Consider the following 23,477-nt stretch of genomic DNA (forward strand, 5'->3'; position numbering starts at 1 on the left):
AATTTTATTTCAAAAGAAAAATTCAAACTTAAGTGACTTTACTAGTATTTCTTCGGCATGTCATATCACCACTCGAGTGACGAAAATTTAATTGAATAATAGAAGTTGAAAATATTTTAAAAAATTAGGTACAAAATTGATATTCCTTTCGTCCATAAAAAATATACTCATTTTGCTATTTTGCACCCATAGGAATACTCCACATGTTCATTTTTAATATACTTTACTGATTATATAACTCTTAATATTGCCAATCAAATTAATCAATTTAAAACTATATTAAGAACAAAACCTTTATTCCAACCACATAACCCGCTTAATTATTCTTTAATATTACCCTTTATTTATTAATATTGGATTTCATCATTCAACCAAATTAATCAATTTAAAACTACAATAAAAATAAATTTCTTGTTGAAGTCACGACACTCAACCAATTTATTAGAACACGTGCCATAATAAACGAGGCTTTTTTTTGGTGGAATTAACCCATAATAAAACATCAACATCTTATATGAAGAATTATACAAAATTCTCAAACAAGTTAGAGATTCTTGGAGTGAGCTCTTTGAGCAAATCAAAACACAAAATTCTCAAACAACTTAGAGATTCTTGGAGTGAGCCTTTGAGCAATCAAAACAACATATCAATGGCCAAAGAAGTGGATAACATAAAACACATTTTGTGATACAAGACATGAAGCAAAAAAAGAAGAAGACTGAGCAGCATTGTTAGGTGAAGAAATTACATTACGTCTCTCCCTACTACTTATTCTCTGATGTCTCATCTTGCCAGGCAGCTTGCCACTGCTTGTCGTAGAACGTCGTCTCGTCCACCAATTTCTTGATCGTTTCGAAATCCTCATTCTTCCTTATAAGAAGCACCCCCGCCACAGCTACAAACAGCAGAGTTTTGCAGAAGAAGTTGCCCATTTGATCGACTAGACCGACCCCCGTGAGGCTGTCCACGAAGTAGGCCATGAAGAATCCGACCATGGCAGCACGGCCTGCATAAAAGCCACCGAGTTTTACAACCTAAGGCGATTTTCTTATAAATTGGATGAATGTGTAAAGGAATGTTCAAAACAACCATTCAGCAGCTCGGCTTCGGGAAGATGAAACCTCTTCATCCATGCCCACCAAGGAATGATGGAAGTGTCGAAGACAACGGGTTCATCGTTGCTTGATGACTGAGGGCTGTCTTGCATCCACTTCCTCCTCTTCACTTCTGCAAAACAAAACAGAGTTTAATTTTGGGTTAAGTATCAAATTGCTCCCTATCGATGGCATCCCTATGGCTTTTAGCCCCCTAAAGTCAGGGGGGAGAGCTGCCCACTACCTCAACGTGGCTTTTTGGCACCAATATCCCCCCTATCGATAGGGGTCCCCGTTGCGTTTAGCCCCCTAAAGTCAGGGGGGGGAGTTGCCCCCGTCGAAAGGCTGGGGAGGAAATTGGCGCCAAAAAGTCACGTTAAGGTAGTGGGCAGCTCTCCCCCCTGACTTTAGGGGGCTAAAAGTCATAAGGACGCCATCGATAGGGGGCAATTTGATACTTAACCCTTTAATTTTTAACAGTTTGCATCAATAAATATCCACTTTAACAATCCTCAAGTTTGGAAAAGATTTTATTTTTGTCCCGGCTTACAGAATCCAACAACCAGATGATGAGTCAGATTCTGTAAGACGGGACATAAATCAATCTTTTTTCAAAATCCGAGACGTTTTTATGTAAAAAGTTTGATTTTTGTCCCTCCGTACAGAATCAAATCAACGAGCTAATGATGAGTCGGATTCTGTAAGGCGGAACATAAATCAATCTTTTTTCAAAATCCGAGACTTTTTTTATAGAAAAAGTTTGATATTTATCCCGCCTTACAAAATCGACAACCTAATCATGACTCGAATTTTGTAAGGCGGGACATAAATCAATCTTTTTCCAAAAGGTGAGAGTTTTTGAAGTGGAATTGTAAGTTGAGGGACACAAACTATGCAACTATGATTAAGCTAAGATTTAACTACCCATTTCTGAAAAATTGAATCTTGTGTTGGACATTTACTCAATTTCACCACATTGATCATTTCTGACAACCACAAGGGGCTTAGTTTCAAACCAACTTCACAAAATATAGCAAAAAACGAAATTCACTAATAGTATTTCACTCAATTAACCCAACTAATAATAATAATATAGCATGAGCAAACATAATTAAGAGAGAGAGAGAGAGAGAGACCAGCATCAATGACAGCATCCCAATCAGTCTTGCCATCTTTCTCAAACTGCTTCAAGTCCCAAGTTCCCCCAACCCACCTAGCATCCTGAAAACCGTCCACAGCCTCCACCGCCGTAACCGCCGCCGCCGCCATCGCGGAGCCATTGGAGCCAAGAGACTCCTCAGCAGAAGCGACAGCAGTCTCCGCCGGCGCAGTGACGGCCACACCAGAGGCGCTATCGGCGTGAAGCTTCTGGATGGGCCTGAGAGGGAGGTAATTAGGCCTCAAACCTAAATGGGTTTTGGCGTGAGACTGCGGCGCCAAAGATGGAAGCTTTGGGGAGAAAATGGCCATCGACATTTCTGAGAAATTGGGATTCACTGGAGTGAGCTGAGAGAGAGAGAGAAAGCGAAAGCGAAAATGGGAGAGTTTTGGAGTGATGATTTTGTTAGGCGAATTTGGGCCGTAGAAAAAGTGGAGCTTTTTGTGGCTTTATTTATTGGAGCCTTTGGACTTGTCTCGTTATAACCGGTAATTACCCACCCACCTCATGAATACTTGAAAATCATTAAATTATTAATTTAATTTTAGAATAATGTAATAATTTTCAAAATTTTAAATCGTGCAACTTAGATATATAATTAAATTAAATTATTTTTATCAATTATTATCATTGAAATGAAACACTTTCTTACTCCATATCTTTTAGTTATGTAATTTGATTGCCATGTCAATTGTGTGTTGTAGGCTTGGAGCTATTTTTTTTTATCGATACATACAAGTATCTTTTCAATATTATCAATTAATTATGTTTTATCTAAGAATGATGGCTTAAAACTTGAAATTTCAAATTCAATTAATCATGTAATGATGAATTAAACATGTATGTGGTTTAAACCTTCGAATTTGAGACCTTTTTAACCACTATAATTCTTAGTTATTCTATTGCGATTGTATTTAAATCTTCTTAATATATCATGAATTAGAATAAATTATCTTTTAAATACAAAGATTTAGGTAAGGAAAAAAAGAGGTTAAAATTCGAGGAACCAATATAAATTATACTCCTCTTTGCAAAATAAATAAATAAATATATAAATTATACTCCTATTATAATGGGGGCTAGGGTTTATCTCCCACAAAAAATTGCGCTGATTTCATAAGCGTCAGTTACAGTTAGGAGTAGTTTTTGGGAGGAAAAGATGGCGTCGCGACCGGAGCTGCAAGCGCCGCCGGAGATATTCTATAACGACGACGAAGCTCGTAAATACACATCATCTTCTCGCATCATCGATATTCAGGTTTGAATTTAAATATTTTATTTATTCTTTTTGTTCTTTTCTCGCATTAGAGGGAGCAGAATGCAGAGTTCCCGTCAATTGATTGTGTTGCTGCTTTGTTATATGTGGAAAGGCGAAACTTTCTGAGAGAGCTTTGGAGCTTCTTGCTCTGCCTGATGATGATGTTCCAAGACTGCTGCTTGATATTGGTAATTTATTTAATTCTTCACGTGACCTTTCCTCCTTGCGTTTATTTGTGCATTATCAATTACTGTATCTGCTGAGATTTTGTTTACATCGTTTTAAATCACAAAAGGTGTTTGGGAACGAAAGTTTATATATTTATTTATGAGTTATAGAACTACAACTCAACAAAGCTGTCTCCTTTGACTGATACAGAGTTTTTCAGATGTATATACCTAGCCACTAGACTTGGTTGTGATTCATTGTGCGACATTTATGTGTCTCTTCCTGCTATCTCTATGACTTTGCTAAGAATATCAATATTCGGTTTGTTCAGGTTGTGGATCGGGACTTAGCGGGGAGACATTGACTGAGAACGGCCACCACTGGATTGGTCTAGATATATCCGGGTCAATGCTAAGTATGCTACAAGTAACCCTTATATTTTAGTTGATGCTAAAGTTCTGCTCGTTAATCTTAGCTCCGTGCTTATTAACTAATTTGTTCTTACAAATCCAGATGTTGCATTGGAGCGTGAAGCTGAGGGTGACCTTATACTTGGTGACATGGGTCAGGTAAGTCAAGATTCCCAAATTGTTTATGCGTACACTTCTAGGATGAAGTCTGGCTATTGCGATAATTTGTATTTCTCTGCCAAAACCGCATGTATTGCCCTTCATATTTTTACAGGTTCATGTATTGCTCTTATTAAACAAGATTCCGCTTTTATATTGTTGCCTCTGAGGGAATGGTTGTTGGAATTTCTATAGTCCTGTATGGCAACATTACCAAGAAGATCAACTACTATACACTTAAGCTAGAATCTTTGGACGGGTTTGTTTATATAAGTTTGAATGTCATGCTTATACATGGTGGGTGATGAAACAACCTAGCAGCATTGGACAGTTCCCTCTCTCTCTCTCTCTCTCTCACACACACACACACACACCACGCGTTCAATCCCACCTGCCTACACACATGTGTTTCAGTGTTTGCATGTGTGTCTGATAACATGATTTTGGCTATTTAAACTGGCAAATTGGTCATTTACACAATCTTTCTAGAATCTAAACTTTGATGTGCGTCATCCTGTTTATAACATTTCACTTTTTAAGGGGTATTAGTGGGTAATAACAACTTTATGATGAACTATGTAGGGCTTAGCGGTTCGCCCTGGAGTTATTGATGGTGCAATAAGTATCTCAGCTGTTCAGGTTCATTTTTTACTCCTTTTCATATCTTTCTACTCTTCATGAAGGTAATATATGCAATCAATAGTGACCATTTAGTGGTTAAACAAAAATAAAATAAAAAATAGTGACCATTTAGTGTATGAGAGGAATAAGGCTAGTCGAGGATGTCTTTTCATATTAATAACAGCTTGCTAGCTTAGTTACTATTATCATGCACTTGCAAACATATCCAATTTCAAGAACCATGAAATGTGCAAGTCCTTGTGGAGGGTGGTGCCAATACTATAATTGCATATACCTTGCAAGTTACATGCATGTACAGTCAGTTTCTGGATTATGTAAACCTGTTGTTGGTGCCCGGAAGTTGCTGAGTATTTTCTGTATTTAATTGTTTTAGTCGATTTTCTGTATCTTTAATCAAATGCAAATCAAGGAAGCAAATTGAGCATCATAAATTTTATTTGACAATTTATTAGCTGTATATCCATTTAATTATAATAATTCAGTAGTTGGCCTAGATGAATTGCATATTTGCTTTTGTAACTGTTAACTGCTAACTTGATTTTACCTTTTGTTTTGTCAAATAGTGGTTATGCAATGCTGACAGATCTTCTCATGAACCGCGTCTGAGACTGAAGTATGTGATTTCTTACCTCCTGGTTCTTAATTTCCACGACTGTCATGACTAAGTCATGCATTCCTCTGTGAAAAAACGATTTGCTTATTATCTCCTTTATTGTAGTAGTATCACTGATATATAATTGTATCATTTTAGGGCCTTCTTTGGGTCATTATACCGATGTTTGGCACGGGGAGCTAGGGCAGTCTTACAAGTATACCCTGAAAATTTGGCACAACGGGAGCTGATCCTGGGATCTGCTATGCGAGCTGGGTTCTCTGGGGGTGTAGTTGTTGATTTCCCACATAGGTATGTGAAAGATAGTCGAACTGCCTTTTCTTTTCTTTGTTGAATTAATGATCATATTCATACTTTTTTTTCCTCAAATGAAATAAATTTCCTAAATGTTGCTTTAGAGCAGAATTGTTTTCCTCTAAATAATAGATATATCAAACCTTTTGCAATTCAGTCTTCTTCCTAGATTTGTTCCTGTGAATTTCCCTAAACCATGTACCAACTCTTGCTGAATGTTTCTGATTCAAATCGACTTGTCACTGTTACAGCACCAAGACAAGGAAAGAATTCCTCGTGCTCACCTGTGGTCCAGCATCGCTGAGCAGTGCCACTCCACAGGCAAAAGGTGAAGACGGAGAGAGTTGTTCTGATGATGAAGATAGCAGTGGAGATGAAGAAAATCAGTCGGTAAGTGCTTCTAGCGAGCAAACTTGTTTCAGCTTGCATAACGTAGCGTCTCACCTAGTTGTTTCTTGCACTGCAGGTTTCTGTATCGGACAGGCACAGGCCGAGGAAGAAGCATAAACTAAACAAGAAGGTAAAGGGAAAAGAGTGGATTATGCAAAAGAAGGAGAAACTGCGCAGGAAGGGAAATGTGGTTCCAGCTGATTCGAAGTACACTGCTCGTAAAAGAAAAACTCGATTTTGATAAAATTTATCGATTTCTGAAAAAAAAAAAAAAAAAAAAAGAAAAAGAAAAAGAGAGAGAGAAGGATGACTGTTGTTGTCTGAGGCACAAAGATTTTGGTTAGCAGAGGCAAATTAGTTGTTGGTATTGATTTCAAATTTTGTTTGGATTATTTCAAGGATGATTTAAGTTAAAGTTATTTGTGAGTGAATGCAAAAGTTGGTGATGCCATTTTCTTTTAAGCCAACTTTCATTTATAATGTTACCAATATTTTTTTCAGTAGCTTAATTTTTGTTTTAATAAATTAGATATATCCATGTAGTCAATTTAGGAAGTAAAACAAGATAATTAGAGACTGTGCACCATGGGTTATCCAAAAAATGGATCTTTTTTGTACTACTTGTGACTAGTGAGTTATCCAAAAAATGGATCTTTTTAATAAATGTGAAAAATATCAAAGCAAGAATGAATATTTCTTCTTTTTTCTACAGAACAGACAAAATATACTCCAAGTCTCCAACTATTTCCAAATAATAGAGACAAAATTTGTTACTAATGATAATCATTTTTTTTTTTTTTAAAGATTGGAAAGTAATATGGTTGGACAAACAAGTCCTTGCCCAAATGTCTAAAGAGCTTGAAAATGGAGTAGGGTTTAATAACTGAATCTCATTTCCTCAAAATCAACATGGATCTCCTCAACTAAATCAATTCTCCCCAAAACCCCAAATCTCCCACTGTTAAATCCCCAATTTTGATCCGATCCACCAAATTCCTTCAATGGTCGCAGCGAAAATGGAGAAATCCGCTGCGGATCTGCTGGCATCGCCGGGGGTGAGCTCGCTGCTGAAATCCCTCAAGCTCAAGACGAAGCAGCAGGAGCTCCTGATCCGCGTCTCGGTGCTCTTCTTGGTCTACGTGTTGGCGTTCATCACTCGCCTCTTCAGCATCCTGCGCTACGAGAGCATGATCCACGAGTTTGACCCCTATTTCAATTACCGAGTCACTCAGTTCCTGACTCGGAACGGCTTCTATGAGTTCTGGAACTGGTTCGACTACGAGAGCTGGTATCCGCTGGGGAGGATTGTGGGCGGGACTCTCTATCCCGGACTCATGGTCACCGCTGCCTTCATTTACTGGACCCTTCGGTTTTTCCGGTAACTTTTCTTGGCTAATTGTTCTAGGAAGGTCACAAGCATTGTTGCATTGTCTCTTTTTTGCATGATGTTCGGTTTGTAGAGATGTGGTTGTGGTTTGTTAGCTGCTGACCACTTGATGAGGGGATGTTGGGAATCTGTTAAAGGTTTTTCTTTTTTAACTTTGTGCAAAATGTGCTCCATTTCTTATTGATGTGGACGAGTCTCCTTTTCTTAACAAAATTCTTCCCTTGTTCCGAACAAGTCCACATTTTGTCTTGACTTTATGTATTGAGTTTCAGAATCAAGACTTTTTAGGAAAGGTAAGAATGTTTGCTTATAAATTTTTGTGGTGAAGGAAATGCTACGTGTTTACCTTGAGTTAATGCTAACTTTTGTTCTTCCAATTCGGAATGTATTATTGAGGTTTTGTACTTTATGGTTTGTGGGAAGGTACTATTGCTCATACTTAATAGGAACATCTAGGCTTATTGATCTGCCACTGCGTGAAGGCTTTATTCAGAAGTTCATACTGTCCAGCACCTATTGATGTGGAGATCTGAAGATTTTCTCCATCACTTGCAGGTTTGCTGTTCACATTCGTGAAGTTTGTGTGCTCACTGCACCGTTTTTCGCTGCCAACACCACTATTGTAGCTTACTTCTTTGGGAAAGAATTATGGGATTCTGGAGCAGGACTTGTAGCAGCTGTGTTAATTGCCATTTGCCCTGGTTACATCTCGAGGTCGGTGGCAGGATCGTATGACAACGAGGGTGTTGCTATATTCGCCTTGCTGCTTACTTTCTATCTGTTTGTGAAGGCAGTGAATACAGGCTCACTTGCTTGGGCCCTGGCCTCAGCTTTTGGGTACTTCTACATGGTTTCAGCGTGGGGTGGTTATGTGTTCATTATTAATCTGATCCCACTTTACGTGTTGGTTCTATTGATTACCGGAAGATACTCAATGAGACTATATGTAGCTTATAATTGCATGTACGTGCTGGGAATGTTACTAGCTATGCAGATTCGTTTTGTGGGCTTTCAGCATGTTCAGTCTGGAGAACACATGGCAGCAATGGGCGTATTTTTCTTGATTCAGGCATGTCTTTTTAGCTTTTAATAGCAACTATGCAAATTGGAGATTGGCTGATCCCTACATATGTGTGAAAGCATGTTTAAGCTGGTGGAAATTGTAACATGTTCTGTTGTGATTTCTTCCTTTTCATCAGTATTGCAGAGCAGTCATTTCAAGGTTTATGTGGTTATCATTAATGCTACACTAACTTCCAGCTAACTTGTGCAGGTGTTTAATTTCCTGGATTGGATCAAATACCTGCTAGATGACCCAAAGAAATTCCACACATTCCTGAGGTTCACAGTGACTAGTACAGTAGGTTTGGGTGCAGTAGCTCTAGGAGTTGGCACTGCTTCTGGATATATATCTCCATGGACTGGTCGATTTTATTCTCTCCTAGATCCAACTTATGCAAAGGATCACATTCCAATAATTGCGTCTGTCTCTGAGCATCAGCCAACAGCCTGGTCCTCATTCATGTTTGATTTTCATATATTGTTGTTTCTCTTCCCAGCTGGTCTGTATTTCTGCTTCAAACGTTTGTCAGATGCCACGATATTCATAGTGATGTACGGACTAACTAGTATGTACTTTGCTGGAGTCATGGTGCGGTTGATACTTGTAGCAACACCTGCAGTATGCCTTATTAGTGCTATTGCGGTCTCAGCTACTGTAAAAAATTTAACTCAGCTGGTGAGGGCAAAGAGCAAGCCTGCTCCTGCGGGCTCTAGTAAGGGAACCAATAACCCTAAAGCTTCATCTAAGGTGGGTATCTGATACTTGCTTTCAAGTATCATGTTTCAGTACATTTTGAATTTGCTATCTGTGTTCCATTGTGTAGAGTACTTATGATTGTTGTAGCTGTTCACTGTGAAGTCCTCCAAATATTCACCTAATAATTAGTATTTTTTTATTGGTGAATGTGTTGTTGTATTGAATAATGTTTGGTTGGTTTTTCACTTTTGAAGTCAGCCTACCCATTTTCTGGATTAAACGGGAGCAAATAATAAATCCTTGAGATGGTTAAAAGTTTACAGCTATGCTTATCTTGTCTTTTTCTTTTTTCAAACAGGGTTCCCTAGATCAATCTATGCCTTTCGGAAGAAATGGTGCTACTGTGTTGCTTGTTGGAGCATTGTACTTGCTAAGCAGATATGTTATCCATTGTACGTGGGTTACATCAGAGGCATACTCTTCTCCATCAATTGTATTGGCCGCCAGAGGTGCCCATGGTAATAGGGTGATATTTGATGACTACCGTGAAGCATACTTTTGGCTTCGACAGAATACTCCTCCAGATGCCAAGGTTATGTCTTGGTGGGATTATGGTTACCAGATCACAGCCATGGGAAACAGAACTGTGATTGTTGATAACAATACTTGGAATAACACACACATTGCTACTGTTGGACGTGCTATGTCATCTTATGAAGATGAAGCATACGAAATTATGAGATCACTTGATGTTGATTATGTCTTAGTTGTTTTCGGAGGTGTTACTGGTTATTCTTCCGATGATATTAACAAGTAAGAACTCTATTATCTAGAACTAAAGATTTGCATCTTCAAAGTCCTCTAGTTTTTTTTTCTAATGCTTACAAACATGTTTTCATTTCTGTCCTTCATTGGACAATTCTTCAGTCTAATTTCTTCAAGTATGATAGGAGATGTGTAGAATTTGCTTTCAAGTCCATTTTCTTTTGGTGATTGCTACTTCTGATAGTTTCAGATTTTCTGTCAAACTTATATAACCTTATTTATCTCAGGTTTTTGTGGATGGTGAGAATTGGTGGTGGAGTGTTTCCTGTAATTAAGGAGCCCGATTACCTTGTTAACGGAGAGTATCGTGTTGACAAAGGTGCAGCTCCGAAGATGTTGAACTGTCTAATGTAAGTTGTTTTTCCCGTCTAAGTGTATAATGAAGTGTTACCATATTTTCTGCCAGTGACATTGTCTGTCTTGCTTGTGATTGTCTTGGTGTTGCTATATGTATTAAAATCATGATAGGAAATCGACTGAAATACAAGTATAGGATCATTCAGTGGAGTATTAGTGGTTCGTTTCATATTCTACATCTCATGATGGTAATTACTCTCTATGATTTGTGATCTGGATCCTAATATTTCAATCCTATAAATGAGCCTGCTTGTTATCATGGACATGCATCCTTTGGCTTAAGTTTCGAGCTTTATTGATTTTCTATACCGCGGTAAATAATATATCTACCTACTCGGAACTGTAGAACTGTTCTTCGCTTCTCATGTCTCAGCCACGACATTATTTATTAATTGTCTCGCCTTGTTGCTTAGGTACAAGCTTTGTTATTATCGATTTGGTGAGCTGACAACAGAATATGGGAAGCCTCCCGGGTGAGTCAAGTATTTGTATTCATATTTGTATTTGCCCTTGGTGTGTGAGTCAAGGAATTGCGAAAGTGTGATCATTCGATCATCGTAGCTATGCACTGACAGCTGCAATGGTATCGTTGGTGACAGGTACGACAGGGCACGTGGTGTTGAAATTGGGAACAAAGACATAAAGCTCGAACACTTGGAAGAGGCGTTCACAACGTCGAACTGGATAGTTAGAATATACAAGGTGAAACCGCCCAACAATAGGTGGTGATCACTTCTCTTCTCTCGCGGGACTACAAATGTTAGCGCAGTGATGAGCTTATGCATAGGACCATTTTGGATTGGATTTTTTCTTCTCTTTTTGTAATGTTTAATGATCCAGAATTTTTTTCTTAGATGTTATATTTACTTACACTTACTATAAACGGAAGCTACCTATTAACTAGTTCCTTTGTCTTTACGACCTACTTTTGTTGAGGTAAAATATTTAGGAGAAAAATATTAAGGTGGAAGTTATAATAGTTGTTATACTTTGCAGAAATCTTGCCATGTACAAAAATAATTCAAGTTCATCTATAATTTATTTTGACTGATTGATTAATTTGGGTTAAAATACTCAATTCTTTGTAAATCAATCTTATCCTATTACTTAAATAAACATCCCCTATAAATAGAAGCAGCCTAATTCGATTGAGAGAAGCAAAATAAAATGCCACTTTGAAGCAAAATCACAACTTCCAACTACAGATTGAATCATCACATCAAATACTTTACATGCTTTCAAATCAGAGAGAGAGAGAGAAGGATTCGTGTATATTTGGAATCTGCTACACAATGGAGGAATTTTTTTACAGTAAAATTTCTGCAGATAGTCTATCCATTAAAATGCACCCAATGAGAAAATAGAATGGCTCAACGCACTTCACACACAACCATGGATTTAGGACTGTAAATAATAAAAATTACAAAAAAAAGAGGGGTAGAGAGAAGGAAAAAGGTAGCTGTGCCTAGTTTTATTGATGAGAACCAGTAAGAAAGCTTCATCAGTGCATTTCTGTGTATACAAAGATCGTTTCTGCTCAACTTGCTTCATATCTCAGTTGCATCCCTGAAATATAAGAGAATAATGAAATCCAGTCAACTTAAAGCATTACAAAATCCCAATCATAAACATCCTTTGGTAAACCTGTTATATAAACATAAATACCATGATGAAAGGAAATTTGCATCAAAGAAACAAACCAGAGAGAACTACAGCTGAAAACTGAGTTCTTAAATTTATCGGAAAGCAGCGAAATTGGAATAAATATATAGACCAACACCCAATGCATCAGAATCCAAATTCTCACATCATGTGTTAACTAGAGAGAAATCGTCGCAATACAGAAAAGCCATAAGTCCTACATTCCCCCCACCCCACCCCACCCCACACACACACACACACACAAAACTCCACATGCAATTCACCAAGATTCAAACATCATATATCCCGAATTAATATTCAGCACACCAGTTACACCCATTGTAACATAAGTCTCAAGTAAATGAGTGGTGGAGACTGTAGATTGAGACAGAATGAGCAGCATTAGATGAAGTGAGGGTGAGAATTAGACCATGGCACTGTACTCAAGAGGTGCGAGTGATAGCATGAGGAATCTAAAGTTTAACTGTTAAAGACTGTTAAAGCCAATACTGAAAAATAATTTTTTTAAAGAAGATATACGTACACATGTTGGTGGGATATAACTGAATGTTGTTATTACATTCCCTGAGAGTGGTTAATTGTCTACTAAAGTGATGGCATGAGTGGAAAAATAGTGCTCAAAGCTGCGACTTTGATTGGCATATGCCTTAGAGAGTACTGACAGAAGTACCCATACTTGAGCACCCAGGTTCAGAACTATTGCTATCTCATTATTCATTAACGTTCGATTCATTGACTTTTTGCCAGATGATACAGGCACATATGTGTGTGGATACCAAAAGAAGGAAGTGCTAGCATACACACATACATAATATGCAAGCATTCACAAGAACATGAGTAATGTGTTCTTCCAATACAAAATTTCAAAAGGTTTAAGTAATATTTGCAGCACACCAAATAAAGATATTTGCTAAGGTTAAGCTTGTCAACAGGAATCTTCAACATACCAAAAGGATCTCCACTATAACCTCCAGATTTATATCAATAATTGCAAAACTTGTGGACGAAAATACAAAGAGGTGGTTTTTCACTAAATTAGCCGTGCTGAAAGGCTATGATGGATTCAAATGTATGTGAAAAATACAAGACAGTAGCTTTTCTTCCTTTCTTTGGTCTTAAAAAGTAATTTATCACATCAGCTCTTGACAGACCAAACCGGAAACATAATAAGGTCAAGCAAAAAAGTAAAGAAAGTATGCAATCATTATGAAATCATAGTTTAGCAAGTTGGAATGACCAAGTTAAGAAATACATGGCAGCCACAACATAATATTCGACATGTACATCAGAATTGAAGATAACCATTTCAACTTCATACTCTTTTAATCAACTACATTGTTCATATTTTAAAAAAATGCCTCCTTCACTACTACATTGAAACAGGAAAGCATAATAAAGGTAGTAAATGTAAATCAATCAACACAACAAAAGGAAGATAACAAAGTAGCACGAATCATACTTCAGTCGAGGTCCTCCTCTCTAGCCTGATCCGCTCCTGCTCCTGAGCCCCTATTGGATGATCCAGTGGCATTGTTGTTGGCGCTGTTATTCCCTCCTCCATCACCCCCACTACTGCTCGTCTCCGCTGATGTGCTAAAGCCTCTGAAAAGCGAGGGCAACGATATCCTAAACCTCCTTTCCAAAGTTCTCGGAGTCTGTTGATTGTTACTATCATCCCTATTCTCTTGGCTTCCACCAGCTGCCCCCAATCCCAAACTACTGCTATTGTTATTCCCATCACTATTATCCTTCTTCCGATTCTCGTAATCCTGATCATCAGTGGGCAGCTCATATCTACAAACAGGGCAAGAATTATGCAACTCAAGCCAAGGCAGTATACAATCTCTATGGTAAATATGCTTGCAAGGCATCTGCTTCGCCTCCTCATTCAACTCAAAGCTATCTTTACACACTGCACATTGCGACGAATCCGACGATAACATCTCCTCCGTGATATTTATATCGGGCAAACCCTCCACCGCATTCTTCGAAGCAGGCGGCGTTCCATAACGATTCGGATCATTCTCGGAAAGCTGCTGAATCAATTGCTCCAAACCGGGGCCGATGAAGTAATCCCCCAAATTGCCCCCCCCGCCGCCAATTCCGCCGCCGCCGGGGGACTCAAAAACAAGCTGGATATTCGCCCCCCTCGCCTGCAGATTATTGACGTAATTATTGAGGAAAGCGAAGGGGTTGAAATCGTTAGGGGATCGCGTGCCGAAGAGCGAGGAGAGATCATCAAGTCCACCGCCCGCGGCGCCGCCGGCGCCGCCGGAGGAGATCGTGAAGGAGGTTGGAGCGGCGGAGGAAGACGAGAAGATGAGGGGGAGGCCTCCGAAGCCGGGGAAGGCGGCGTTGAAGAAGGGATCGGATTCTAGGGTAGGGTTTGAGGGAGGGGCGGTGTCGGATTCTTCTAGAAAACTGCCGTGACAAATGGGGCAAGCGAGTTCATCGGTGGGGGAGGATGGAGGAGTGATGGTGACGTGGCGGTCGCATTGGTAGCAGAAGTACTGGTGTGCGGCTGCGCCGCCGCCATGCCCGCCGCCCAAATTTCCCGCCGTAGACATGATCTTAGAGAGAGAGAGAGAGAATATTCAGTAGAGAAATGTGCAAAGAAATACGGTTTGAGAAAACGTGTGGATAATAGGCGATGGGGAAATGAAATGATTCTCCGCTTTGCTAAATTTTAATTAAACTGCCAAATAAAGTCGTGTTTTAAACTATTTATGCCCCAAATTATCATTTCTAAAACGTTGCTATAATCCTATCACGGTTCTTAAAAGTCAAAATTTTCCTACATATTTTAATCTAATATTATTATTAATTTAAATTTTAGTTAGATTTAGTGCTGACATGACTAACCAAATAATTGACTCCATTTCATAAGAAATAACATTGCTATTGTCAATTGATTATTATGCAACAACAATTATACCATGCACGTCAATTATTTGGTCAATAATTCAAATAATTATCACGAGAAATGTTAAAATTGATGCGTAAAATAAGAATTTGATAAAAGATAAATATTTTATAAGTAATTAACCCCAACAAATATGTTTAATCCTGCTGGCCCAACTGAAAAAATATAATTATGCGATCTTAATTTCAATAATGTATAATACAATGCATAGAGTGTTGGTGAGTTGATTGCTTCGAGTAGAAGAGGGGAGACGTATATATGCCACTTACCCAAGATTTGACAATACAATTATTTACTCTAAAAAAATAGTACATTTCTTTCTTTTAAAAAATAAATAAATACAGGTAAACATGTACTATTAGTGAACGAATGTATATAGTATGCAAAAAATGAAAATACTATCATAAATAAAATAATAATTATGATTTCTAAACAATTTGTTGACTAAGCTACAAAATGTTTAGAAAGGATTAGGTTGCCTTAATCATTTTGTTCGGCTTAAGCCGTATGTAGTTATGGGTATTAATTCGGAATAAATGAATGTTTAGACCAAATCTAATAAAACAAAATAATGAATAAAAAAAATTAATTTTTACTGAATTAATACTCCGATTCAATTAATCTATTTATTTTACTATTGTCAATTTTCAGTGAATTAAAGTCATTGTGCCATCTAAAATAACAAATCAATATCATCTTTAACACATAGACTATTTAATTATATAGACATTTCACAGGTTCACATCAAACTTTATTTTGAAAGAAACTGACAATCATAGTTGAAAAATTGAAACAATCGAAGCTTAGTGTATTTGGTGATAATACCTAGTTTATATATAAAATTAAATTAAAATTTAGAAGAAAAAAAAATATTTATTTAAAGCACAATTACCCCTAAATATAATAGCGTGAAGTAAATCACAAGTGCCTTAGACAGTGAAATGGCGTCGCGAGTGGCGATATCGAGGGCGAGTCGGATCAAGACGAAGCTCGAAACGGCGCTGCAAGCCGCCGTTTTGGAGGTGGAGGACGTCTCCCACCAGCACGCCGGCCACGCCGCCGTCAGAGAAATGGGAGGCGGCGCGCAGGAGACTCATTTTAATGTGCGAATCGTCTCCGCCCAATTCCAGGGCCAAAACCTAGTCAAACGACACCGTATGGTCTACGAACTCCTCTCCGACGAGCTCCAATCCGGTTTGCACGCGCTTTCCATCACCGCCAAGACCCCTAAAGAAGCCGGCGTCGACGATGAAGCGTAATAATCTGTTTCAAATTCTATTTCTACATCTCAGAGATTGATAATTCAGATTAGCAGAAATGTTTGGGTTGTTTATTGCAATTTTTCCTCCCCTTTTGCATACGATTGCGATTGTTGTGTAGAAATGCCTAATGATTCAATTGATGTATCAGCCCTCAAAATCTCTGCTTTTAGATGAATTTGTGTGTTTGAGTAGCTGGATTTATAGAAATTAAATTGTTGGAGTTTTACTCTTTTCTTGTTTCATTTTTTAGATGTAGTAGATGTTGAATGGTTTCTGGATTTGGTTCATTAAATTCAATAAACAACTAAACAACATTGAAATTTAGTGAATGTATTAGTTTATGAACTCTGTTTATTACTCCCTCCGTTCCACTTCAATCCTATAGTTTTGGGCCATTTGAAGAGTATTCGGATTCAAAGATTCAATGCCACGAGTTGCGACTAGCATCTTCCTCTATTCAATACACAACTGAAGAACATTGAAATTTAGTAAGTGTATCCGTTTATGAGCTCTGTTTATCATTTGGATTCAAAGATGCAACGCCATTCGTTGCGATTAGCATCTTCCTATATTAAAATGGTTATCATTTGTTCGATTACTGTGTGATCGGCTTTCATCCTTCTTTCTCGATTCATGATTCATTTGCAATTGAGGATGGAACTTACTACGTTATCGAGACTTGCGGATGAAATTCAGTGTCCCATAATTTTATATGTGTCATTGCATCCCACTATTATATGTATCATAGCTAATAAGTGAGTGAGTAATCAAGCTATTGCTCATTTCTCATTGTGTATCTTTTTGAAATTGTTGCATTTGTGACAACTTTTGGCTTCCTTTGCCATTACTATTAGGGGAATGGAATAGTCTAATATTCCAATTAGGATTTAATTAAATTACACTCCATGCTTCCCTCTACAAAAAATCACAGTCTTATTATTACTTTCATCTGTTCATAAAATTGTAGTATTCCAATTAGGATTTAAAAAATTTCCCTTATTTACGCTTAAACATTTATAAGAAGTCGAACAATTTAACACATTAATTTTGTCTCTAATCAATTTTGATGGGTCTTTTCCCTCATTTTATATTCATCTTTCAATCATTTATTAGAACTTTCAAACCACGCTATAATTTTCGTAGACGGAGACAGTAATTAGATGGAAAACTCCCTACTACTAAATCCAAACATTTCGATTAATCTCCAAATCTTGATTATCCACATATGATCATGATTATCTTTAGTCAATGATGTGTATATGGCCTCAATTTCAACGAAACTGTGTGGATCAATACGATTTAAAAATAATAATGGTGTTTATGGTGGTATCATTAACCAATACATGTGTAGAGCTGACTTTGTGCAGAGGCTCAACCACTCTCATTTTATCAATTGCACCTTCCAAATCCTTATCCTTCCACCACCTACCGCCGTTTCAGACCTTCCACCACCACCACCACCACCACAATCATATTTCAACCAAGTCATGGCAGCTTATGGTGCAGCAACTTCTCTCAAGATTACGATTCACCGTATTCTACAATCCTCTCGCCTTTTCCTTGTTTCCCCCTCTCTGCATATCTTACTACCTGCCTACGAAGAGATGGATCGATTGCAGAAAGTTCTGCTCAAATTGGACGACACCAGCTGCAGCAAGATCAGGACGAAGGTGAATGATGTGGATGAACGAATCAAAGAGGCAGTTTGGGAGTTTGAAGATTTACTCGAATCCCATGTCTTACATCAGATTCTTCCACACCTCGAAAGCGAGAGAGATCGCTTGTCTTTCTCTGTAGATCTGCAGAGTCTGCTACACCATGTTTATTGCTTCGTCTTGACAGTGAGGATGATAACGGTGGAGTACCTCATTGAAATGGAGAATATGGCTGAAGAAGAAGGCGAGCCTATTTCCTCAAGAATTGATTTTGGTGTAATCAAGTCAAAGATGGTTGGATTATCTGATGAATTTGAGAAAGCGAGAGATTATCTTCTTGATGAAAATAGCGAGAATTGCTATTCGCTTATTGGGATGGCGGGCGTTGGAAAGACAACTCTTGCTATGCATATTTTCGGAGATCCATCAATTCAGAGCCATTTTGAGTTTCAAGCATGGGTCAGAGTGGGCAGGAAGTGCGAATCTGATGAGCTATTGAGATGCATTCTAGCTCAAGCGGATCCCAACGCGTACGAAATGCTTAACCAAGGAGATGATGATGAGAAATTAGTTGGAATTTTGAAAGAGAGATTGAAGGATAAGAAATGTCTCGTCGTGTTGGATGATGTTTGGGAGATAGAAGTAACAAATCGCTTGACAAGTTGCTTGCAAGAAAATAATATTGGTGGAAGGATTCGATTCTTACTTACAAGTCGACAAGAAATTGTATACACGGAGGATGGATATGGAAGAGTACGCTTATTGAATGAGGAAGAAAGTAAGAAACTACTTGGTGAAAAAGTGTTTGGTGAAGAGGGTGTTCCTCTTCGACTTAAGGAATTGGGAGAAAAGATTGCCAAGAAATGTGAAGGTCTTCCTCTTATGATAGTCACGGTTGCAGAGCTCCTATCGGAAGCCGACAAGACCCCAGAATACTGGACTGAGGTACTCAAACGACGTAGTTCAGTCTTCGTGGAAGCATATAATCAAATATCAGAGGTACTTTTCCCAAGTTATGATTACTTACCTCAACAGTTAAAAATGTTTTTTCTCTATATGGGAGCTTTCCGTCCATATGTTGATATTCGTCCAATCATGATCAATAATCTGTTGAGTGCTGAGGAGTTTCTTGAACCGATTGGAGAAGAAAGTTTTGAAGATTTTTCCGAGACATGGTTGGAAAATCTTTCTATGTGGCATCATCTTATTCTCTACTCATCAGATATTTTGTTATCAGTTAAAAAGTATCGCGTGCATTCTTGCTGGCAGCACTTGTGTAAGGAAGAAGCTAGTAGGATCAAGTTTCTGCATGTCTTACAAAGTTGTGATGATGTTATAGAAGACCAGCGCCGCTTGTGTGCCCATTGGAGCAGTTTATTCTGCTTCAAACAAGTTTGTGATTCGATAAAAAGTGATTGTGCATCCAATGTCCGTTCTCTCCTTTGTTATGGTCCTTATCACCCATATCCAGTGCCAATACATGCCATGGGTTTCAAGTTGCTCAGGGTACTATATGCTCTTGAGGTCCGATTTTACCATATCTCAATTGAAATTTTGAAACTAGTTTGTCTCCAATACCTTGCCATAACTTGCAATGGGGAGCTCCCCGCCTCAATATCCAACCTTTTTCACCTTCAATTCTTGATTATTGGTAGACATATGAACATTAAAAAGCGTGGAGTCCAGTCATATATGCCCGTGCAAATTTGGGATATGCAAGAACTACAATATCTTGAGATCTTGGGAAGGGACCTACCAACCCCTAACTCTGATGCTACCTTGAACAAACTCATCAAACTTTTTGGTGTGAGTGCAAACAGTTGTACAAGGGAAGTTCTCGAAAGAATTCCTAATTTAACGAATTTAGGAATTGATGTGGATTTGAAGCCTTATGATGATAATGATGATGATGATGAAAACAACCCATTAAGTTGCTTAAGTTATATATCACAACTCCAGTATTTGGTCGCATTAAACTATAGGATCTGGAATCCCGAGATAAAGTATGACTTTAATACTATTCCTCTTTCAATGTTTCCATCAAGTCTCAGAATGTTACATTTGAATGGTTTTGGTGGGTATCCTTGGAAGTACATGAATGACATTGGTTCGTTGCTGCCAAATCTCAGGGCTCTCATATTAGGATGCTATGCCTTTCGAGGCCCTGAGTGGGAAATAGAATCAGGGTGTTTCTTGAAACTTACAGATCTTTACATTGAAGACACTGATTTGGTGCAATGGAGACCTCAACGTGGAAGCTTCCCAGAGCTTAACAACCTAAGCATGAATCATTGCTACAAATTACAACAACTCGATTGGCCCTATGATCACTCTTGGATCACGACTATTGAATTAGTCGAGTGCAATCCTTTAGCCGTCGCTTGTGCTAATCAATTAAAAGACAAGTTTGCCTTTGAACTTATCGTCAAATCTTCTTTTTGAGCTCAAGTGACTTTGCAACTTGCGTGACGGGTTAGTCTTACTACTTTGCAATATATATCATGTCTTAATGTTTCTTCCCTGCTTCTGTTTTCCATCTGTTATAGTCAGTGTTTGAGGTTGTCCATCTATCAATTTTCAGGTAAATGAGAGAGCTGAATAAGGGTTCAGACATTGTGTTATCCCATAATTTCAATTGTTATATTACCACATAATTGTATGAATTTAAGGATTGTGATTTGCTTTGGATTTTGTTGAGGATTATGAAACATGAATGTTGAATTATGTATGAAGTTTGTAATCGAAATTGTTGTAAGTTGGATATGATTTGTGTGAAAGCATTACTTGTTATTGCAAGAAGCATTCTAGCAGCACAGAAATATGATCATGGTGACAAAGCAAGATTCTTGTTTGCAGAGTGCTCCTTTTTATTCTTCTTTTTTCTTGATTAGAAAATTGTTGGTCTGCTTGTGTGTGTTTGGCTATTTTTCCACGGATTTTCCAGTCGATTTTGCATATCTCTAATTTAATAAATTTATGATGAACTTCTATTTTTAGTTGTGACAAGAGGAAAGTTAATTAACGAGTGGATATTATTGATATTGATATTTAATATCAATAATATCTTTTTGAAATTGTTGCACTTGAGATAATGTTTGGCTTACTTTGACATTGGGGGCATGGAATAGTCTAATAATCCAAATCTTGATTATCTTTAATCAATGGTGTGTATATGGCCTCAATTTCAAATAGTATTTCCGTGTTGTGAAGAGCTGACTTTGTGGAGAGGCTCTCATTTTCACAATTCCACCTTCAAAATCCTTATCCTTCCATCACCACCACCTACCGCCGTCGCCAACTCCTCGCCCTTCACACCTTCCACCACCTACCGCCGTCGCCAACTCCTCCCCCTTCACACCTTCCACCACCACCACAATCATATTTCAATCAAGTCATGGCGGCTTATGCTGCAGCCACTTCTCTCAAGAATACGATTCTGCGAATTCTACAATCGTCTCGCATTTCTCTCATTTCCCACTCTCCACAAATCTTACTACCTGCCTACGAAGAGATGGATCGATTGCAGAGTGTTCTGCTAAAATTAGACGACACCAGCTGCAGCAAGATCAGGACGAAGGTGAATGCTGCGGATGAACGAATCAAAGACGCAGTTTGGGAATTCGAAGATTTACTCGAATCCCATGTCTTACATCAGATTCTTCCACAGCTCGAAAGCAAGAGACACAACTTGTCATTCTCTGTAGATCTGCAGAGTCTGCAACACCGCGTTGATTGCTTCGTCGAGATGGTGAAGATGATGGAGGAAGAGTACATCATTGAAATGGAGAATATGGCTGAAGAAGAAGGCGAGCCTATTTCCTCAAGAATCGATTTTGGTGGAATCAAGCCAAAGATGGTTGGATTATCTGATGAATTTCAAAAAGCCAGAGATGATCTTCTTGAAGATAAAAATTATTCGATTATGGGGATGGCGGGCGTGGGAAAGACAACTCTTGCTAGGCATATTTTTGAGGATCCATCAATTCAGAGCCATTTCGAGTTTCGAGCATGGGTCAGAGTGGGTAGAAAATGTGAATCCAACGAACTATTACGATGCGTTCTAGCTCAAGTGGATTCCAATGCTTACCAAAACCTTACTCAAGGAGATGATGATGAGGCAGAATTAGTTAGAATCTTGAAAGAAAGTTTGAAGGATAAGAAATGTCTCATTGTGTTGGATGATGTTTGGGACGCAGAAGTAGCATATGGCTTGACAAATTGCTTCCAAGATAAGAATATTGTTGGAAGGATTCGATTCTTACTTACAAGTAGACAAAGTATAGGAGACCCGACGAGTGGGTTCGAAAGAGTGCGCTTCTTGAATGAAGAAGAAAGTAAGGAATTACTTGGTGAGAAAGTGTTTGGCGAAGAGGGTTTCCCTCCACAACTTGAGGAACTGGGAGAGAAGATTGCCAAGAAATGTGAAGGTCTTCCTCTTATGATAGTCACGGTTGCAAAGCTCCTATCAGAAGCCGACAAGACCCCAGAATACTGGACTGAGGTACTCGTTAAACAACGTAGTTCAGTCTTCTTGAATGCATTTAATCAAATATCTGATGTATTTTTCCCAAGCTATGACTACCTACCCCAATATTTAAAAATATTTTTTCTCTATATTGGAGCTTTCCCTCCATATAATGATTTCAATATATCCACACTCAACATTATGTTGAGCGCTGATGGGTTTCTTGAACCGATTGGAGAAGAAAGTTTATTCAGGACCTGTTTGGAAAATCTTTCTTCTTGGTATCATCTTGTTCTCGACACATCACAGGAGGATGAATATTGGTTTTGGGATAGAAGCTATCGCGTGCATTCTTGTTGGCAGCACGTGTGTGAGGAAGAAGCTAGTAGGATCAAGTTTTTGCATGTCTTACAAAGTTGTGACGATGTTATAAAAAACCAGCGCCGCTTGTGTGCCCATTGGAATAGTTTATTTTGCTTCAAACAAGTGTGTGATTCGATAAGAAGTGATTGTGCATCCACTGTTCGTTCTCTCCTTTGTTTCGGTCCTTATCACCAATATCCAGTCCCAATACATGCCATGGGTTTCAAGTTGCTCAAGGTACTTGATGCTTTTCAAGTCCGATTTTACCATATCCCAATTGAAATTTTGAAACTTGTTTGTCTGCGGTACCTTGCCCTAACTTGCAACGGGGACCTCCCACCTTCCATATCCAACCTTTTTCACCTTCAATTCTTGATTATTTTTAAACATATGACCATTAAAAAGCGTGGAGTTCAGTCATATATGCCTATGCAAATTTGGGATATGCTAGAATTAGAGCATATTGAAATCATGGGAAGCGACCTACCAACCCCTAATTCTGATGCTACCTTGAACAAACTCATCACACTTCTAGGTGTGAGTGCAAACAGTTGTACAAGGGAAGCTCTCAAAAGAATTCCTAATTTAAAGGAATTAGAAATTGTTGTGGATTTGAATCCTTATGATGATGA

General features: G+C 38.3%; 6 protein-coding genes across 6 annotated transcripts; 4 read left to right on the forward strand and 2 right to left on the reverse strand.

Annotated features, from left to right (window-relative positions):
• Positions 1–624: 624 nt before the first annotated feature.
• On the reverse strand, positions 625–2,736 carry LOC131026503 (light-harvesting complex-like protein 3 isotype 1, chloroplastic). The gene is made up of 3 exons (XM_057956377.1): positions 2,231–2,736; positions 1,090–1,227; positions 625–1,006 (listed from the first exon to the last, which is right to left on the reverse strand). Exons 1-3 carry the CDS (start codon positions 2,568–2,570, stop codon positions 765–767), a joined length of 720 nt encoding a protein of 239 aa, XP_057812360.1. The 5' UTR covers positions 2,571–2,736; the 3' UTR covers positions 625–764.
• A 426-nt stretch (positions 2,737–3,162) lies between these two features.
• Positions 3,163–6,649, forward strand: LOC131026506 (18S rRNA (guanine-N(7))-methyltransferase RID2). The gene is made up of 9 exons (XM_057956380.1): positions 3,163–3,511; positions 3,624–3,699; positions 4,011–4,094; positions 4,193–4,248; positions 4,831–4,887; positions 5,454–5,503; positions 5,642–5,794; positions 6,049–6,187; positions 6,264–6,649. The coding sequence occupies exons 1-9, from the start codon at positions 3,413–3,415 to the stop codon at positions 6,426–6,428; spliced, it is 879 nt and encodes a 292-aa protein (XP_057812363.1). The 5' UTR covers positions 3,163–3,412; the 3' UTR covers positions 6,429–6,649.
• A 231-nt stretch (positions 6,650–6,880) lies between these two features.
• Positions 6,881–11,514, forward strand: LOC131026504 (dolichyl-diphosphooligosaccharide--protein glycosyltransferase subunit STT3B). Its single transcript, XM_057956378.1, has 7 exons — positions 6,881–7,565; positions 8,130–8,643; positions 8,848–9,384; positions 9,692–10,146; positions 10,386–10,508; positions 10,929–10,988; positions 11,115–11,514. Exons 1-7 carry the CDS (start codon positions 7,189–7,191, stop codon positions 11,242–11,244), a joined length of 2,196 nt encoding a protein of 731 aa, XP_057812361.1. The 5' UTR covers positions 6,881–7,188; the 3' UTR covers positions 11,245–11,514.
• A 253-nt stretch (positions 11,515–11,767) lies between these two features.
• Positions 11,768–14,910, reverse strand: LOC131026505 (E3 ubiquitin-protein ligase RING1). Its single transcript, XM_057956379.1, has 2 exons — positions 13,637–14,910; positions 11,768–12,081 (listed from the first exon to the last, which is right to left on the reverse strand). Exon 1 carries the CDS (start codon positions 14,742–14,744, stop codon positions 13,638–13,640), a length of 1,107 nt encoding a protein of 368 aa, XP_057812362.1. The 5' UTR covers positions 14,745–14,910; the 3' UTR covers positions 11,768–12,081; position 13,637.
• Positions 14,911–15,949: 1,039 nt separating this feature from the next.
• On the forward strand, positions 15,950–16,592 carry LOC131026507 (sufE-like protein 1, chloroplastic/mitochondrial). Its single transcript, XM_057956381.1, has one exon. It carries the CDS (start codon positions 16,042–16,044, stop codon positions 16,357–16,359), a length of 318 nt encoding a protein of 105 aa, XP_057812364.1. The 5' UTR covers positions 15,950–16,041; the 3' UTR covers positions 16,360–16,592.
• Positions 16,593–17,619: 1,027 nt separating this feature from the next.
• On the forward strand, positions 17,620–20,813 carry LOC131026508 (putative late blight resistance protein homolog R1A-10). Its single transcript, XM_057956383.1, has 2 exons — positions 17,620–20,489; positions 20,599–20,813. The coding sequence occupies exon 1, from the start codon at positions 17,622–17,624 to the stop codon at positions 20,457–20,459; it is 2,838 nt and encodes a 945-aa protein (XP_057812366.1). The 5' UTR covers positions 17,620–17,621; the 3' UTR covers positions 20,460–20,489; positions 20,599–20,813.
• The last annotated feature ends 2,664 nt before the right edge of the window (positions 20,814–23,477 follow it).

Source organism: Salvia miltiorrhiza, chromosome 5 (genome assembly GCF_028751815.1).
Source record: "Salvia miltiorrhiza cultivar Shanhuang (shh) chromosome 5, IMPLAD_Smil_shh, whole genome shotgun sequence".
Lineage (NCBI taxonomy): Eukaryota > Viridiplantae > Streptophyta > Magnoliopsida > Lamiales > Lamiaceae > Salvia > Salvia miltiorrhiza.